The 19314-nt window shown below is 46.4% G+C and overlaps 1 protein-coding gene across 9 annotated transcripts in view; it reads right to left on the bottom strand.

The window, feature by feature from the left end:
• Positions 1 to 5941: 5941 nt before the first annotated feature.
• Positions 5942 to 19314, bottom strand: part of ZNF609 (zinc finger protein 609) — a 131585-nt gene continuing 118212 nt past the window's right edge. For 5 of the 9 annotated variants that reach the window (XM_084816991.1, XM_084816992.1, XM_084816993.1 and 2 more), the window contains 5 exons: positions 16384 to 16471; positions 12743 to 15113; positions 10639 to 11005; positions 9267 to 9442; positions 8543 to 8945 (listed from right to left, as the gene is read on the bottom strand). In XM_084816991.1, coding sequence (XP_084673117.1) covers positions 8643 to 8945; positions 9267 to 9442; positions 10639 to 11005; positions 12743 to 15113; positions 16384 to 16471 — 3305 coding nt within the window. In that variant the 3' untranslated portion in view covers positions 8543 to 8642. Of the gene's footprint in view, positions 7549 to 8147; positions 8227 to 8542; positions 8974 to 9266; positions 9443 to 10638; positions 11006 to 12742; positions 15114 to 16383; positions 16472 to 19314 lie in introns of those variants that run through there. The other 4 variants (XM_084816994.1, XM_084816996.1, XM_084816995.1 and 1 more) reach the window with 4 other exon arrangements.

The following is a 19314-nucleotide window of genomic DNA, read 5'->3' as shown; positions in this document are numbered from 1 at the left end:
GAGGCCTTGTCTGTATGGATTTGTGTCATCTCTCTCACTAATGTCGAGCTTGTGCCAACTGGCTACTACTAAAAGGAAAACCATACACAGCCTAGGAGAGTCTGTGTGCAACATGTGTGCTCGAGCCAGGCACCTGCTACTTCTGCTGTTTCATCTTCATGTGTGGGGTTCCTTAGATTCTGAGCATTTTCATTTGTCTTACTACATGATAGCCTAGTGATGACTAGAAATTTTCTTACCCTATAGTTGAGAGTATCTAAATCTAGTCTTGTGGGGGCTTTGGACAGGAGACACTTGGTGTAGTGATTGCATGGGGATATACTGAAGTTTTGTTCCCCTTGGCACTACCAGTGAGTTAAGAAAGGTCCAATTACTCATATGTGAAGTTGGACTTAAGAGCTATCATCATCTAGCTAGGCGCAGTTCAAACATACTAAGCTCGGAGGAGGAAAACACAGATTACGGTTTTTTTCTATAGTAATTTATTGCAGTGTGCAGCTACAACTACTTAGTAAGCAGGTTATCTGTATTCAGTTAAGTGGTGAGCTGAATCTTCATTGCACAGCAGAACAGACAGCCTGCTTACCAGCACGCACTGTATATGTAGTTACTGCTTCATAAAGTAGTAGTAAGAGGTGTGGTGAATGCAGATGCTAAGACAAAGTAGGCAAAGCTCCTCATACAATTTCTCAGTTAAGCTTTATGTAGCAATTCAATTTGGGTATCATGCTGTTGAGGCCTTATTTTGAAATGTACTGGCCTTCTGCCTGTGAGGATTTACAGAATGCATTCTTGGCATTTTGACATTACTTCTGTTTGCTTTATCGACTTGGATGTCCTTGTGTGCTTGCTTTAGCTGGTCCATAAAAGTAACAGTGCTGCTTGTCTTCTTGGTAGCAATTCATTACTAGCTAGATCCTAAATTGCACTTGTCCATTACCACAGTGTTATATCACTGACTCATATTAATCCTGCAGTTTGAAAGTGCTTCTGCTCACATTTATGATCACCAATTTTTAAATCCCCAGCCAATGAGACATACTTGCCCTGCTACCTTATATTGACAATTTCCTGTCATTTCTGGCACTATCCAGACAAGGCCTTACAATTTAGGCTGGATAATATCCCAATTTTCCTTCTTCCAGTGTTGTATAAATAGTATTCTCTAGTTAGTAGTACATACTATACAAGTCACACTACCCTGTCCCTGAGCAAGCATGAAGTTCTGCAGACACAAGAATAACGTTATCCACAGGGAAACTTCAATGAAACCAAACAGCAGCTCTTCCTGAACTCTCTTCTTCCTAGATTGGCTTGGAAGAATGGGGTTACTAAGCAAGCAGTCAACCCAGCAAATTCAACGTAGCTCAAGCAGGTTCCCTGCCAAGGTCTATTCAACATGCAACCTGCTTGGGCAAGAGAAGCAGTACCACTCACCTTGGATCATCTCACTCCCTGAAGTGTTTTGCCTGCTGCCTTTTCAAATGCCCCATGGCACCATTTATAAACAACTAACATTTTCCTTTGATTTCTAACAAATCTTCTACATCTTTGTCTGTGTAAATGCTTTCACCAGTGCTGCAGAATTTTCTTCTAGGTTGGGGGATTGCTAGTCTTGTGTAAGTCTTCCATTTTTTTCTCTATTGATACTGCTGTTTCATATAATTTCATCTGCAAACATCAGCCTACTCCTATTTCTTCTATGTCACCACTGAAAATAGTGGTAAACAGGCCCAAGAAATGATCCCTAGATATTTTTATTTGTTACTTATCTCAGCTGTGAAAAAATTGCCTCATTTAATATTTGTTCTGGGTGGCCCCACACCACTCTTACAGTACATGGATACTTACACATCACGCTTATTTCCTGCATGGTGTTGGCAATAGAAAATTCACTAAACTTTCATAAAGTGCATTTGCCCAGTATGTCTGGGGCTCTTTAGCTTAGAAAAAAAAGAAAAGGTGCATGATAGTGGTATATAAAACTATGCTTGATGTAAAGGAAGCAGTAAGGGTGAAGTTCTTATAATACTAGAACCGGAGATCATCCAATGAAACAATGGTAGGAGATTCAGGACAGACAAAAGGAAGTATTCACATAGCACATAGTTAAGCTATGGGATTCACTACCACAGGAGGTAGTGATGGCCACCAACTTTAAGAGGATTAGACAACTTCATGGTCGGCTATCAATGACTATTGGTAATGAATCATGATAGCTATGCGCTATCTCCAGTATTGGAGGCAGTACACCTCCAAAAAAGCAGTTGCTGGAGAACATGAGGGGAAGGGTGTCATGCTCATATCCTGCTTTTGGGTTTCCTGTAGGCATCTGGTTGGCCACTATGGGAACAGAATTTTTGCTGGGGTAAGTGGGCCTTCAATCTGACACAGCAGGGCTGTTCTTATATGAGGAAAGCAGTTTTCTTTTTGAGAAAGCTTATCCAATTAGCCTAGCATTTTCCCACTTCATTGCCTTTTGCTGTTATGTCTTACCCAGAGATATGAAGGCCCAGGGAAGCCCCAGAAAATTATGAAAAAACCCCGGGTTCCTGCTGTTTTTTTTCCCCAGGGCCTGTTTCCCCCACAATTGGAAAAATTGAAAAGCTTTAATTATGAAACATTTTCTTCTAGCATTTGAGATGAGAATTACCCAGCCTTTTCTGCCCATAAATTATTTCTAAAGACTATGTAGTAAGACTTTTATAGAAATACTAGCAATGTAAAATGTCTGGAAATAATGAAGCCATGGGGGAGTGTTTTTTAATTCTTTCTGTAAGATTCCCAGCATAGTTATTTCTTCCATTCCTTATTAAAATTATTGATCTAATGTATCTTTTACTGATAGACATTTAGGGATGCTCCCAGTCATGCTGAGTTATCCAAAATGTTAAGAGTTGCCATATAATATGGAAGAAAATGTGCATTCTTGAGAGTTTGGGTTTTGTTCTAGGGAGTTCTGTGTGTCTGGGCTTGTCTAGTTAGGTGCAGTAGCAATCAATATAGTTCTAATCTAAAAACCACATGTGAAAAAAATCACTGTAGGTTGTCCCACCTACAGTATGTTTGTTTTTAAATTAACTTTGAAAATTAAAATGCACTGCCACAGTTTTTAATTAAGTTCTTAATTAGACCTCACTGCTAGGGAGTCCTGCCTCATTTATAAAACTGTTAACTGCTGCTGCCAGAATAAACAAGAACAGATGCAGTATACCAGTCTTCCTTTGCCTTCCTGTTTCTTCTGGCTTCTAGGATGATTCAGATGTTTCAGGGACGACTTGCTGAAGTTCCCCCTCTGGTCAGACATAAAATAGGAACCTAAAATATGTCATGTATAACTTGGCTTGCCTATAAAATTATGTTTGGTATATTAAATTTAAAAGTATGGTTTATTCAGACAGTAATCACAAATTTTTGTAGTTTACTTTTAAAAACTTATTAAATATGATAGTTTTATGAGCAAACCAAGTTATAACTTTAGGAACATAAAGGGTGCTTTATGTTCCTAAAGCAGCCTTCCCTGACATCCAGATGTTTTGGACTACAATGTCCAGCATTCCTGACCATTGGCCATGCTGCCTGAGGCTGATGGGAGCTGAAGACCAAAATATCTGGAGGGCACCCAGATTGGGGAAGGCTGTCCTGAAATGACTTTAGATCTGTAAAAGCTGCTAAAAAAAATATAAGCATTGCTTATTTTTCCCCAAAACAATGCCCCCCCCCCCCAAAAAAAAACCTGGGAAAGAACCCATGGCTTCAAAATGTCTCAATTTTACATCTCTAGTTTTACCTAATGCATATCCAACAGCTATTTAAAAGGGCTTGACACCAAAAAGAGGTCACATTTCCTTCTAATGAGCTATTCTTCCATTGTCAGGCATTTCCCAAACTGACTTGCTATTAATTGCTAATACTGCCTAGACCAGCCTCCCCCCACCTGGTGTCCTCCAGATCTTTTGGACTACCACTCCCATCAGCTCCAGACAGTGGCCAATGGTCAGGAGTGCTGGCAGTTTTAGTCCAAACCATGTGGCAGGCACCAGGTTGGGGAAGGCTGGGTTTAGTCTTTCCTAAGGATGCATTTGACGAAATGTGAAAATTGCAGGTACATAAAATATTTTAAGCTGCTCAGGCTGAAACACAAGTCCCAGAGTGGCGTACGGCTTCTTCCAAACGCTGTGTCTTTGGGTGCAGTCCGTGACTTATCAGGGAGGAAGTGCTGCAAGATCTTCACATTACAGCTTGGTACAACCTATATGTGAACACAGAGGCTGGGCTAGCTGCCTGTGTAGAAGGTTGATTTGACTAGGATCCTCTACCTGAGCTGTATTTTTCACACCACAGAAGTGCGCAGAGTCTGAAATTACTGGTTTTTTAGAACGCACATTTCTAGAACTTAGTGTAGGTGTGGGCTTTTTAATGCAATGACCCAATCAAAGGGGGCATTTACAAAGTTTTCCAGTGACAACTGGTCTGCATTTTCTTTTACCTTCCCCATAAGTAACAGAAGCAGAATGAATTCTACAAAAAAAAAAATCAACTGAAAGACAGTTAACTCAGTTTTGCCTAGTTCATAGAAGTCACAGGAGTTGGATTATGCTAGTGCAGAATTCATTTTTAAACAATTGAATGATGAGAGTATGCAGTGCCCCAACCCTGGGTCAAGCTATCAGAGCAAGGCTCAGAGTAGAGTCAGAGTTGTAACAGTTCCCAGCTTAACAGGGCCAAAGTAGTGTAAGACAATGAGGCTGCTCAACATCAAAAGTTAAGAGACCAAAAGAAAGCTATTGTCTCTTTTGAAGATTGATTTGATCTTAGTGTCTTGAATACAGAGGTGCAGAGCAGTGGTATCGTTATTTTTCCATGCAGATGCACGTGTGTGTGTGTGTGTGTGTGTGTGTGTAATTTGTATTAAAAATGAGTAAGGCAATAATGTACGCCAGCCTTGCAACATGGTACCCTCCAGAAGTTTTGGACTGCAATTCCCATCAGTCTCAGCCAGCATGGACAATGATAAGGGATTCTGAGAGTTGTAGTCCAAAGCATTAGGAGGACACCACACTGAAAAAGGTTGGTATATACCTTTTATGAACAGATAGATAGGAAGTCTTAAATTAAAAACATAACACAGCAACTCCAATGAAATAACATCAAGCTTTGTACCTACCAACCAAGTCAAGGACTCTGCTGCTGAGACAGGTATTTTTACAACATTTGAAATGCCCTACCTAAATAAAGCCAGGAGTGAAACAACTTGTATGGAAGAGGACAGGTCGAGTAAGTCCTTAACCCATTTAACAATGCATTACAAGCTGGTGTTTCCCTAAACATTCCTTTAGCTCAAATTGGTGGAAGGAGAGGTCACCAAGCCATTCAGCTGATCACACCCTCCCTCTTTCCTTCTCACAGCTAGTGTACAGCCTGGCAGCCATATTTTGTGCACGAGGAGAAAGCCCAAAGCATGGGCACGGCATCTCAGCTTCCAGGCAAAGTGGATAGGTTGTGCCTTCATGCATCTGGCTCTCAAATACAGCAATTTCCCCAGGACAATATGCTGGTGAGGACAGCTGGAAAACTCAGAGAAAAGCACTCCTTTTGAAGACCACCTCTATGACCCTGATGCCCAAGCTCAGGATTTCCCACTGCAGTTCTTGTCAGGATACTAAAGGCAGCTGCCACTGAGCAGCTTCTCTGGGCAGAGAGCTTAGAAGAGGTGTCATGAGTGGCAGGAACCTGAAAAGCAGACAGGGTACTGCAGTACACTTCCTTCCTGGAGTCAAAAATCATGATGTGCTTTAAAACTGAAAGGATAGCAGTCAAATAAGACAACCCAGAATGAACAGTCTCTCCCCTCCCCCTCCAACAGACTATATGAGAAAATGGTTTTGTCTATTTGTGTGGACTATCAGAGACCCCGAGTTGGGAAAGAAACAAAAGAACAACAGGTTTCAAACAATTCCTTTTTACAGTATATACAAAATCCAAGAGGCAGAGAGGGTGGCCTCACACAACATACAGACAGGAACAGAAAGACAGAGCTGGGGACTTGCATTGTTGGGACGGACATACAGCACCCGCTTGTCAGAAGTTGGCTTGGTTGGGTAAGAAAGACCACCACCACCATCCCCACTTGCCATTCAAGCTGACCACCCTTCAGGAAAGGGGAAGGAAATACCCATAAATATGGGCCGAGTTCCACCCTGAAGCTTCAGTGAGGAACCCTTGGCCAGGGAGTGGGGATGAGGAATCCAGACAAGCGTCCTCTGTTGCAGGGAATGTCCTTCCTCTGCGCTGGAACTAGCAATGTCTCAGAGCCCATGGGGCACTTAGCAAGAGGAGGACAATCCCTGACTGCCTTGGGCAAACATTAGGGATGCTCTACACTAGCAGAGCTTGCAGCAACAGCAGGTTTTCACAGGTGGGCAGCCAGTTGCTAGGCATGCTTTTCTCCCTCTCATCTCAGCAAGGCCAAGAGCTCCTGTGTCCACATCTTATAGACCCAGGCATCCATCCCTTCACTCCCTGCAGAGAAGGGGTGATCTTGCAGGTACGGGGAATGAAGAGCAGCATGCCTGAAATTTAACCAGCCCCATCTGTACACTCTTGTGTTATGGAAACAAGGGTTTATTTTCTAAAGGGGCTGGGGAAGACAGGAAGGACAGGCAGCCAGCAGCCTTCCAGCGGAGTGGAGCAAGAGGACTGTTAGGCAGCAGTGGAGACCCATCCCAACGGGAGCAGGGCCAGCCTGCTGAGAGGCCTTATTTTATGCAGAACTGCATGTATTTCTTTGTGCTGTAGAGCAAAGCAGCATCTGCCACTGCAACACACAAGTCCTGCCAGCAGGGAGAGGTGTCAGAAGACCAGCCAATGGTAGGGAGGGTCTTTCAGGGATCACAAGGGAGCAGCAGTCCTAGAGGCAAAGTGCTACAGAGAGTTTCAGTCTTCATTCCTCGAGGAGCACATTGCTGGCTTGTGCTCATCGTGGGGCCTGCTGCTTCCCCCTCCCCCTCCCTCCCCAACCTACCACGAGGCAGGAACATCAGCTCTTTCCTGTGGTCTTTGCAGGAGCCTGCCTACCTGCTTGTGCCAGGTGACCACTTATCACTGATAGAAAGACACAATCTGGATGTTCTCTTTGCCTTCAGCCAACCCTGGAGTAGCTGTCTTGGCTGTAGCCCAGGAGCAAGAGAGCCATGGATAGAACCTAGGGCTCATGCTCCCTCCCTCCCCAGTCATTCCAGATGTCCTGTGAGGCCACATCGCTTGACCCACCACCGTGAAGTTCCCACTCCAGAGGAGTTCTGGAAATTGGCCAGTCAACCCCAAGTCAGGCGAATAAATATTTCTGCAAGTCCCAGCTCCACAACTCACACATATGGGGCTCAGCTTGTGTTCAATAGGGGAGGGGGCAGAGTCTGCCACACATTATGGCAGGACCATCAAGCAGAACAATCAACACCATTCAACTGATGTCTAACGCAATTTCCAGCGCTTCCTCATGTGAGCCAGTCACATGGCTTGGTATAGGTTATCTGATCGCATCCTGTCCTGTTGGAAAGAAAGGAGAAAATGTAACTCAGTGCCAGCAATTTCAGTTTCAGCCACATGGAGGTACTAGAGCAATGGCAACCACAAACATGAAGTTTATCCAGTGATCTTTTCTTCCCAAGTTGGTGAGGCAGGTGGACTCAGGAGGTTCTAGGAAGTAGATACTTCTAGCAGAGCAGAGACAACACACTAGAGATCGCACAGTCCTTGCAGCCATTTACACAGCTTGGAAATTTGCAACACTGGGCTAGAACCAACAGGAGGGGAATACAGCTGCTGGTCACAATTAAGCAGCAGCAAGGGGGAGGCGAAGAGGACGGGGGTGAAATAGTGTGGCAATAAAGGTCATTAATGGAGCTCCATGTGACTCACCACCTGTGGCACATATTACTTGGCTCCCAAATGCCTAAGAACTTTATATCACCAATACTTCCAATTAATTTGGCCGCAAATCACAACAAGCCAGCTAGTTGACTATTTCACATTCTAAGAAAAGGCCCACACTGCCTGGAGGCGATAATGGAAATATCCGGTGGTACTGTCTCCCTTCATTCCCACCCACCCACCTTCCAAGCCAATGACGCAGGACGCATCCTTACCATTTTCACCTCCGGGGCGGGGGGTATAAGGAAGGAGCAGAGCCTTGCTGACTGGCAACAATGGCTGTAGAGGAGAGACCTGCAGGGAAGCAGAATTACAGTGCACAATGGGCCGTGAAAGTATGCGAGACAAAGAGGCCAGAGCAGCCTCCAGGATAGTAATCTAGCTCAGGTTTAGTAGGAACATTTCTCAGTGTACTGGAGAGGGAGGGTCTGCAGGTGAGTGGTAGAGCACCTGCTCTTAATGCAGGAGGTCCCAGGTTCAATCCCTGGCTTCTCCAGATAGGGCTAGGAAAGAATCCTGCCTGAAACCCTGGACAGTCGCTGCCAGTCAATGTGGGCAATGCTGGGTTAGATGCTGGACCAATGGTCTGACTCAGGATAAGGCTGCTTCCTATGGGAGCCAGGCTAGACAGCAGCAGGACACCTACAGTGTCACGCCTGCCATGAAGGTGTGACTGACAGTTCCAAAGGCCACCCAGCTTTGGCACAGCCTCAGACCCCAACATCATCACTCTGGATTCCTGCCCCGCTCCCAATACCATCCCCTTTAGAGAAATACCACTGAACGCCGCCTCTGCTCTCACCTGTTGCATATGGCAGGTTATACTGGGCTGGTAACAAGGAGTAGCCCAGATGGTGGTGATGGTGATGTGTGGACATCAGACGCTGTGAAGGAGAGGAGCGGGGCCGGTCAACGCTTCTCTCAGCACCACTGGCTCCCCCTACACCGCTGCAGCCTGCACTGCTTCCTCCCACCCCACAGCCACTGCGCTCCTGAGAGGCCTTGTCACCTATCTGTAAAGTAACCAGACAGACAGACATGCTAAAGCCCAGATGTGAATTTGCAAGGGGGAGCAAGCCAGTCAGCTGCCTAAATGAGGCAGGAACAGCAGGCTGGCCAAGCCAGCACTTGTGTAGCTCCCCTGCAAGCTGGTGAGTGGCTTTTTCAAGCCATTACACTCACACACACTCACTCCAGGGAACCCCAACAGTACAAATGCTTTAGGTGCTAGGTTCCAGAGCCAACCTGGAAGGCATGGCATTGCCAGCTGGACACCTCAGCAGCATGAACTGTGCTGATTAAACATATATTTCCCATTCCTGCAGACCACTCACCGTTGGGGACTTGCTCTTATAGTGGCTGGCGTGCTGCTGCAGGATGTCAAGGGCCTTGGACTCAGAGCTGGATTTACAGCCAATGCTGGGGCTGGCTCGGGATTTCTCACTCTCTTCGCTCCCAGAGGATTTGCTACCATATGGTGAGAACGAGTAGCTGGAGGGCAGGTAAGAGCCTGTGGAGGAGATGCCAGTCAGGACATTGCCACTCATTCCAGCAGAAGAGCAGGGACTAAAAAGACTAACAGACAGCAGCAATCCTCTAAAGGGAAGAGGCGAGAAGCAGAAAACCCAGAACCAGAGACTCAGGAGAGGGAGGGGCGCAGAACTTGGCTTGTGAGATTTTCTTTTTAATAATCCTAGATGTCGTTGCTTACGTAGACAAGTTTAAGAGCAGCTTTTGCTACATCTGTTCATGACTCGAACGCAAAAGGCGCTCTGGGTGGCACTTCCAGCGCTTTCAGCTACTACAAAGCACCCGAAGGGTCAAAATTACCTTGCAAACAAACTAATTTTGATCCTTTTGGGACTCTATAGCAGCGCTGGATGTCATTTTAAAATTTTATTTATTTTTTAAAATTTGGCATGCACTATTTACAATGTATGGATAATCTTTAACAGGAACTTTGAAAATGATGCAAGTTTTGTTTTGTAAAAGCATCATATACATTGTTTTTATATTTTAAAGGAGAATACACACATTCTAGGTTCTCGCCTGGGAGGGACACACAGGTTACAATCCTACACACACTTTTTGTGTGAGTAAGCCCTACTGAACACAATGGGACTAACTTCCAAGTAAATATGCTTTGGGACTGCACTGTTAGTCTGAAGACTTTCTGTTGGTCTAATCCAGGGGTGGGGAACCTCAGACCCAGGTTCCCCAGATGGCCCCACCCCTTTTGCCCCAGCCACCAATCACTTGGTGGTTTCCAGACACGTTTTCCCCTTTCTAACAGGTTGAAGTGCATCTGCTAAGGTTTACTTTAGTGGCAGTAGGAGCTTTAAGCTCCAACATGCTGGTGTTTTTTCTATCTCTGGCACCATCCCTTTTGCCTTTGCCCCCACCCACCACTGGAATGTGGTCCCCAAGAGCTTCTGAAAATTACTGAATGAGGTTCGCCACCCCTGATCCCATCCATATGCACTATTTAAAGAGTGCATATGGATGAGATTGAGGTGCATCTTGATGCTGGGATAGTCACTTCAATCTACCTGACATGTCTACCTGGGTCTCCAGCTATCACAATGCTTCCAAATTCCCATCTTGCTCCAAGGATGAAAATGACAACCTTTCCCCTAGGAAGGCATCATCCCTTTATGATGTTGAAAGGTCTCCTATATTCTCAGGATGCACCTCAAGCCCCCATACCTGGGTAGTTCTGCATCATGACAGTGGGCATGCCACGGTAACTGGGGTTGTTGGGGTCATACGACTGGCTGTAGGAGTAGCCGTGCATGTAAGGGATGTAGGACTGATGCTGGCTGAGGGGTGAGGACACTGGTATATGGGTGCTGGGTCTGGTCTCCTTCCCCATTAAGCGTGACTCTTCACTGGAGGGCACTTTGCAGTCAGAACTCGTGCTCTCCTTCCCATCCTCTTTAACAACAGGCTCTTTGCTGCGGTTCCTCTCTTCCTTTAACTTCCGATCCCTTTCTTCTTTCCACCGCTCGTCCTCTGTCTTGATGTCAGAATATTTAGCAGGGTAAACATAGGTCCACATGCGAGGCTCGGCCTCCTGCAGCAACACAGAGTCAAATCAGTCAGATATTGACAGCTTTGAAGTCCTGGAAATCTCAGCTTTGACTATTTAAAAATAAGATGCAGTTGTAGATGCAATTAAAGAAGAAAAAATCCTCAAAAATGCATGGGCAACATCTGCCAAAGCCTCACAATGTAGGGAACAAAAAGTAAGACTGTGGCAGCCCGCATATACCCCCTTAAGTTTTTCTTACTTTTGTTCTTCTGTACTTTTTCTCCACCACTCAAACTTCTGTCCAGAAGTCAACATTCTGGATTCCCCCAAATTCTGAAATCTGACGTATACAAACACTCTTAGGTAAATATGCCTTATGTATTCTTGATTTCTGACTAATCACTTTGTTGAATTTGTTACCCCTGGGAAGTGTGACAATTCTGGTTGTATAACTGGGTTGTTGGTTTTTTCTCCTTTCATAGCAAGATAGCACAATGTTTGAAGCTCTGAACAGGGACAGGGAAAAGCTTCACAGCTCAGCCCTTACCACTCCCCAGCTGCAGGCCCTCAAATTCAAGGACCCCTTCAGCTACTCTTGTACAAGATCAACGTGTCAACTCATCCAATGCCGGCAACAGGGTCCCTAATTCATTTTCTTTTGTCACACAAGTGCTCAGGCCCTGACCAGGGTATAAGCAAGAGATAGATGCCCCACAAAGTCATAGACACAAGAAGACAAGACAGAAGCAAAAGAACAGAGAGACATACACAGTCTTGTTTGGGCTGGTTTAGCTCTTTCCCTTCCTCATAAAATCTTCCTCTGTACTGTCTGTTATATGATACAGTATGAGCAGCTTGCAAAGTTGACTAAGACAGAAGCAGCTGCAACTGACCCCAGCCAAGCCACGTGCTTGAGTATTGTAACTTGATCACTGCTTTCCAAGATTCCTGACCATCCCTTATTGAGCCTAACATGTGGGTCACTGAGCCAGATATCTGTGCAAAACCTCCTTAACTTAATGGAATATGGTACCTGGGCCTCAACAGAATCTAGGCAGACCCAGCAGTAATATGTCCATTGGTTAATATTCAGAGAGAACTGATTCTACTTTCCAAGTCTGCCAATGCCATCCTATTCAGCTTGTGCCATTACAATGCTCATTAGCAAAAGTGGGACAAATTTGACTCCAACAGCTCACGCAATACCAACTGAACACTAATGACATCTGACTCATTCAAAGGGCAAACTGTATGCTGCTCTCCTGGAACCACTCTGAAGCCCTGTACTCTTTATTATTACTGCACTGGCCCAGGCCTAGAGAACAGCCAGGTTGCACCTCTCAAAACATGTCTGAAACCAGAAAGGCCAACCACTCTCAATGGACTAGAATACCATATATTAACTCACTGGCTGGAAGAGGTTTGCCTGGCTGTCTAAAACTCAAGGTCAGCTCTTCTACTGATGAAGAAAAAACAGGAATCAAACACCATCAAGTGTGAATTTATCCAGTGGTAGGCTAGTTCGCATGTGGCCTTGATCTAGCCATCCAAATGCAAATGTAGCATACATTCACCTATGAAAAAATTGCAGGAATCAGAAAGCTAGGAGATTGAGTAAACACCAATAATTAATACCCTTCTCCCTTCCTACCCCTTCCCAGATAATCTAGTTTTCACCACAGCCAGACAGCCGTTTTCTAGGGCCCAGAAAGTCAGCAAATACTGCCTTGGCTGTGCCCTCCCCATCTCAACCACTCAAGCACCCCCCCCCCCATTTACCTGTCTGTACCAGAGTACCGGGTCCACCTCAGCCTGCCGGCCACAGTCCAAACCCGCCTTTGACTCTGCTGTCTCCTTGCCAAGATGGCTTTCACCTAACTTTCCCTTGAGACCTTCCACGGACTGGCTTTGGAGCTTTGAGGAATCTTCCAACTTGGGGATAATAACTGACTTGGCCACATCAGCCCCCTGATCCTTGGCCTTGCTCAGTCCAGATTTGACCAGGTCAGTCAGGCTGGGTGCTTTGGTAAGAGTAGGAGGGAGAGATGGTTTCTGCTTCCACTCCTCCTTGAGCACCAACTCTCTCTCCTTCAGCCCCAGCTCCACTTTCTTGTCCATGCCACGCTGCTGCTGCTCCAGGCTCTGGCGCTGCTTTTGCTGGTCTTCATACTGCTGCCGGTAGGTGGGATTAGTGCTGAGCAGGTGGGCATGATAGCCTTGCTCACTATAGCCATAAGGAGGCACATAGGCATACTGGTTATAGTAGAGGGATTGCATGTACATATTGGACCTCTGTTGGATGACAGACGGCTGCTGGCTTGAGGGGCCCAACTCAGCCTTTTTCTCCTCGCAAGCTTCATTCTTCACCTTCACCTCTGGGCTTGGTGGCTCCTCATCTTTCTTCAGCTTCAGGGCCTGACCATCTATGGTGGTTTGGCTGCTGGGATTAATGGGGCCGGGACTTGACTGTGCATAGCCTGGTGAGTAGTAAGTCTCAAAACCTTGATAGTAAGGAGATTCCTTGTTTTGAGGCTGAGAGGGAAAGAGGGCTTTTTTGGCCCCTTCCTTGGCAAGCTGCTCAGGGTCCTTCACCTTCATGCTGTCCAGCTTACCTTCGCCATCCTCCCCTGCATCCGAGATGTCAGAATAGGCCGGGCTATTCGTTTTCACAGAGCTAGCTTCAGCACCATTTTGGGTGACAACATGAAGTGGAGTCATGGTTTGTGTGGGTGCCGCACTATCTAGTCGGCTGGCACCCCCAATGGATGGGCTTGGGGCATTATCAGTGAAACTGTATATCTTATCTGCCTCAGCCTTGATGCTGGCAAGGCGGCTCTGGTGGGGGTCAGAGGAGCCATTCAGAAGGTTCTCCCCTTTAGCCCCAAGCTCACTGGGCTCTCCCCGGAAGGGGCTCTTGCCTTCCTCAGCCCGACACACTTTCCCAGGAGTCAAGGGGCTCTCTATCTCCTTGGACTCTTTCTTCTTCTTGTCCTTCTTCTTCTTGTCCTTGACAGGAGTTAGTGTTGGGCTGACTGTGAAAGGCTCTCCCATTACAGTTGGCTTGGGTTGGATGGGCTTCAGCTGGGGGCTGTTGGGCATGGCCTGAACCACTGTGGTGGTGAGGCCTGTGGAGGAGCCAGGACTAGTGGCTGTGAATGTGGCTGTCTGGAAGGTGTAGATTTGAGGCGGGATGGCCGGGGCAATGGGTCGAGCGGCCTTGATGCTCTTTGAAGAGACCTTCTCAGGCTTGATGCTAACAGGCTTTTTAGCTTTCTCCTTGTCGCTGCTCCTCTTCTCCATTGACTCAAAGCCATCATTGCTCATCTCATCGGCTACCAAAGGGCAATCTTCGGAGCCATCATTAGACAGAGCACCAGAGTCGGGGTCTCCTTCGCCACCCAGCTTCTTCTTGCAAGTAGCCTTAGGGTTGAACTTGCTTGATGGTGAGGGACTGTGTGGTTCTGTCAGTCGCACTTTGGGAGTGGCTGATCGAGCTGGGGACAGAGAGCCCTTCTGGCTAGCAGAGGCTCCATTGCAGCTGCCCAGGTCAGCTGGAAGAGATGACTCCTCTCCATACTCACTATCCCCATCAGCCTCGGGCTTGCTGTCATCATCGGTGTGTGCGTGGGCCTGGTGATATTTGAGCCCGTTGATGTGCTTGTACTTTTTGCTACAGTTGGGGTGGGGACAATCAATGAGTATGGGGGAGGGACAGTTCCTATCCAGAATGGTGGGCTCCACCTTGATTGTTGTTGTGGCTACCGCTGCAGCTGCTGCCGCCACCACCAGCGGTGTGGCAGCTGAGCCCATGGAGTTTGTGCGGACACGCTTGCTTCCCTTTGAGTCCTCAGAACTAGAATTCACCTCCATGTCAGAGAGGGGCTTACTCTTCCGCTTGGTCACTGATGAAGGGCTGGCCTTGACATCTTCTGACGTGCCACTGGGCGGGAGGCGGTGCTCTGAGGAGTTCTGGCTGCCTCGCCGCCCTTTGCTGTTGGCCCCTGCCCGGGTCTTGCTGCTGTTGCTGGTCCCTTTGCTATCCGAGGCTGCTGTGCTTTCATTCATGGGGGGGTTGCTGTTGGGCCGCATGCGCTTGCCCCTCCCTCGGCCATTTCGCATCTCCAGGTCACTGGTGGGAGAATCACAGAACCTAGAAGATAACAGAGGAGGAATAGGCAGTCAACCCTCCAGCCATCCCCCTTTCTTTGCAGTTGACTCTCTCCTGGACGTTCCTCCAAAGCTACCATGGCATGGTTGAGTGAATGCTAGAGCCTCTTGCCCAGGTCTCCTGCACTAACCTGCAAGGCTACTGTATATATCCTGCTTGTGCTCACCTGGAGTAAGTAAGCAGGACAAGCAGAGGCTGCACAATTTTCTAAAGCAGGAGTTGGAAGACTGCATGGTCCTTAGCATCCTTTTTAGCAACCCATGGGACCGCCTTAAAATCTAGAGACATCCAGCTTTTTTATATCTATTTCTAGAATTCAGGGATAAACAAAGTCCCCACTGCTAAAAAAAGGTTGCACACTCAACCCAGTGAGAATGTAGTGGCTAGAGTGTTGGACTGGGAGCCAGGAGATCTGGGTTCTAGTCCCCACTCGGCCATGGAAGCTCACTGGGTGACTTTAGGCCAGTCACAGACTCTCAGCCCAACCTACCTCCCATGGTTGTTGTTGTGAGGATAAAATGGAGAGGAAGAGGAATATGTACGCTGCCTTGGGTTTCTTAAAGAGGAAAAATGGCGGGCTATAAATGTAATAAATAAATAAACCAACCCACCCACCCAATCAATTAGGCACCCCCACCCTGTCCCTAGGAAGCAGATCGACAAAGAATTGTGCAACAGTTAAACTCTCAGTGAAGCCAAGGCACACTAACTGAATTCAGTTTCCCCGGAGAGAGGCTGCATCAACAGCCTCAGCAGAGGCTTGGCAGTTGTCTACAGAGTGTGCACTTCATCTCAAGAATTAAGGCTCCCAGAAAGTCAGATTCGGAAGCAGCACTGGCCACAGATAACTCCCGATTTAAAGAAGATCCACCTTTCCCACCTAGGACAAAGGAAATCAGCTGCTTTATTTATCCCAGACTGATGGAAGAGAGCTGAAGTAGGACGTGTATCGTGTAAGTGGAAAAGAATGTATAAACAATAGACTCTCAGTGCTGCTCAGAATCAAAGTATCTGTCCTCTAGCACAGTCTCCCCCAACTTGGTGCCTGCCAGATGTTTTGAACTTCAGCTCCCATCACCCCAGTCTGCATGACCAATGGTCAGGAATGCTAGGAGTAGTAGACCAAAGCATCTGGTAAGTATCAGGTTGGGGAAGACTACTCCAGCAAAACCCCACATGGCAGGCAGCTAATGAATGAGAGGGTAAAGTCACCAAGCACACTGCAGGAAAGCCTCTTTGCCTTATGCTTTACCTGGGTGGTGCCCAATCATGCTGTGTGCAGTCCAGTAGTGTCCCCACGTAAGTCTTATTCCTCCAGGTGACATTCACCACCAGCATACCTGTGGGAGCAAAGGAGAGGATTGTGAACACCCAGCCCTTTGGGGCAGCAAATATTGCCCAATCCTCATCCTGCAGTTCTCTCAAGTCATAATGCACAGATTTCCTGCCTTAAGAGGTCAGAAGAAGTGTGGCTGGTGAGCAGAAGCCCTTCAGCAGAACTACTCAAGCCTGCAGAAGAACTCAGTTTTTGCTTGGGGCTTCATATCCACAGTTCTTTGGCCATCAAGACAGTTCAAGATCCCCACTCTACCAATTGCACAGTTTCAGAACAGTCATCAAGGTCAGGATTCTCACAATATTGTTGCCACATGCTAGCATGGCAGCTAACATGGCAAAAACATGGCAGCACCCTTGGATACCTATAGGCAGTACTATAGTTTTTTAATGCACTGTCCTTATTTTTAGTTCTGTACACAAGCAATATTATTAGGAAACACAGGTGGCTCTTGGGGAGTGGGATTCACAGCTGTAACTAGCACCTGCCGCTGGGCACTTGTCCAGTTCTAATATGAGAGGCACCCTCCCTTTTCCCAACTCATGTATATACATATATCTTTCCTCTGTCAAACAGCCAAGCTGGCCTAAAGCTCGTGCCAAAAGGTAGCTCTATTATTGGACAGTCCAACAACAGAGCTAGCTTTTAAATATTTATTTGTACAACAGATCCACCAATCTGAAGCTGGACCTCCCCCAGAGGAAGGCTGAGGCATTTACAGAAGGCTCAAAACCCATCCAAGCATGAACCACTGGGGGGAGGGGGGTGAAACCTGAAACCTGCCCCACCCTGCACTCATTTGGCCTTTGCCTTCCTTAGGAGCAGGATGTGGAAGTAAAGGCTCTGGGTTAGACCTCACAGAGGAACTAATATCTTTAATCTTGTATCAAAAGCCAATATAAAACAGGAGTGGGAAACACTTGTACCTTGTAAGCACTCCTAGACCAGCTGTGCTCATCTTCCCAGTTTCAAAAGTTTTAGAACTCATTCACAATACTCCTGGCTACAGATCTGGCTTTCAGGCTGCTCAGGAGTCACAAATATTTGAGATCACCAACTGCGGGGAAGTAAATTCAGGGTCCCTTTTACTCATGTTCTAATTTGAATAAAAAGTTTCTCCATCTCTCAAATAGAGGCAAGGCAAGTGCTTTTTAATGGCCTACAATCCCTGGGCTTTACCACAGAAAAATCTGGATGTGCCTTTTGGATCCCTACAGCTGTATCTGTGTGCACTGCATACTGTTTGTGCACTGTTGTGAGCTCTGTGTGTTTGAAGTTGCAAAACATATGAAGATGCTACAATGGAACTGGTGACCTGTAATGGGTCCATGGTGAGGCTAGACACCTCTGACTGTGGGGGTATGAATTTTAGAATATTGGCCAGTGCAGGGAAAGCCCTGATTTTTCATTCAAGGGACCACAGCTCAATATAATGTATGGATGAAGACCCAATGTCAGCACCTGGTCCCTCCAATTAAAAGAGAATCAGGTAGCAGATAATAGGAAAGGCTTCTCCCTGAGACCCAGGAGAACTACTGCTAGTCAGAGTAGACCAGGGCTGCAGAGCCTAAGGCCCAGGGGCCAAATCCAGCCCTCCAGGGGTTCTCAGAAGGCCACGCTCCCTTCCCCCCAACCACTAATAGTTTGGAATGGTATTCAGTCCTTGGGCTGAAAAAGGTTCTGCACTCTTGGAGTAGACAATACTGGGCTAGATGGATGAATAGTCTAACTTGCTGTCATAGCAGCTTCTTCCGGTGGGGATATGGACACAGCAAGTACATACTTGGTACCCATGTATGTTCTCTATTGCCAGGTTTCTGTAAGGTACCACTTAAGAATCAGCGCCAGGTTGGTTTGCACGGCGAAAGGTTAAATAAGCATCTAAAAAGGGTCTCCTGTAGCCAGCAGATGCCAAGCAGAGTCACATGTTTTTTAAGTTCTGCACACAAAGTATACATATGTCCAAGATCTTCCATTTTCATACATAAAAAGAGTTGTGCACAAACGTTTCTAACCCTCGTGGTTGTCAAGATATCTGAAAGAGCGCAGCCACTATTTGTATACAGCACCACTGTGCAGAAATGGAAGCTTCTCTGCACAAGGCTATTTGTCCCTAGCTGATGGCTCCACTCCCATACCCTGTCACTGCTTCCTCCTTGTGCTCCTTGCCAGAAAATCCAATGTGCTACTGAAGCTCAAATATTAGGTTTGGAATAAAATATGCAAATTGAGCTATTTTATATGAAATAAATACATTTGCATAAGTTTACAGATACACATAATTTAAATGTGAACTTCCTTGCTGTAGATTATGAAGAGCCTGGCTTGCACACTTCTACATCAGAAAACAATTAAGCCAAACAATTTCATGCCATTAGCAGAGTGAACTCAAGTGGGTATTTCCTCCCCATGATGGCCTACTCTGACTACTGCATCAGTAATTCACATTTTTCAGTCCAGGCCCACTAAACAGGGTGCTCTTATCTGAGCAAGATGAAACTCAGCACATAACAATCTCAGGAAGAAATGCAGCTAAGTGCAGCTATATATCTGGGGGGCAGGGAGAGAGCTGCTTAAAATGGGAAGAATATTCAAGCAGCCCAAAACAGCAGTGCCTGGAGAACATGCATCTATCATGACCCATATTTCCCAGCAACTATAGACCCAAAGTACAGGAACTGTAGCTGGCATTTCTCTTGAGCCAAATCCTAACCTGGACTACAACATCATGCCTCTTGGTCCCAGGAAAGAGACTGCCTACAGCATTTTTTTTAAAGTACATGAAAAAAAAGAGATATCAAATCAATGCTAGAAAGTCCCAGCCTAGTAGCCAAGATGAAAATAGGA

The sequence above is a fragment of the Heloderma suspectum genome, chromosome 11, assembly GCF_057233095.1.
Source record: "Heloderma suspectum isolate Gila_16-S chromosome 11, 16-S_ref, whole genome shotgun sequence".
Lineage (NCBI taxonomy): Eukaryota > Metazoa > Chordata > Lepidosauria > Squamata > Helodermatidae > Heloderma > Heloderma suspectum.
Note: the sequence above shows the minus strand (reverse complement) of the source record. Positions and strands in the feature narration are given on the sequence as shown.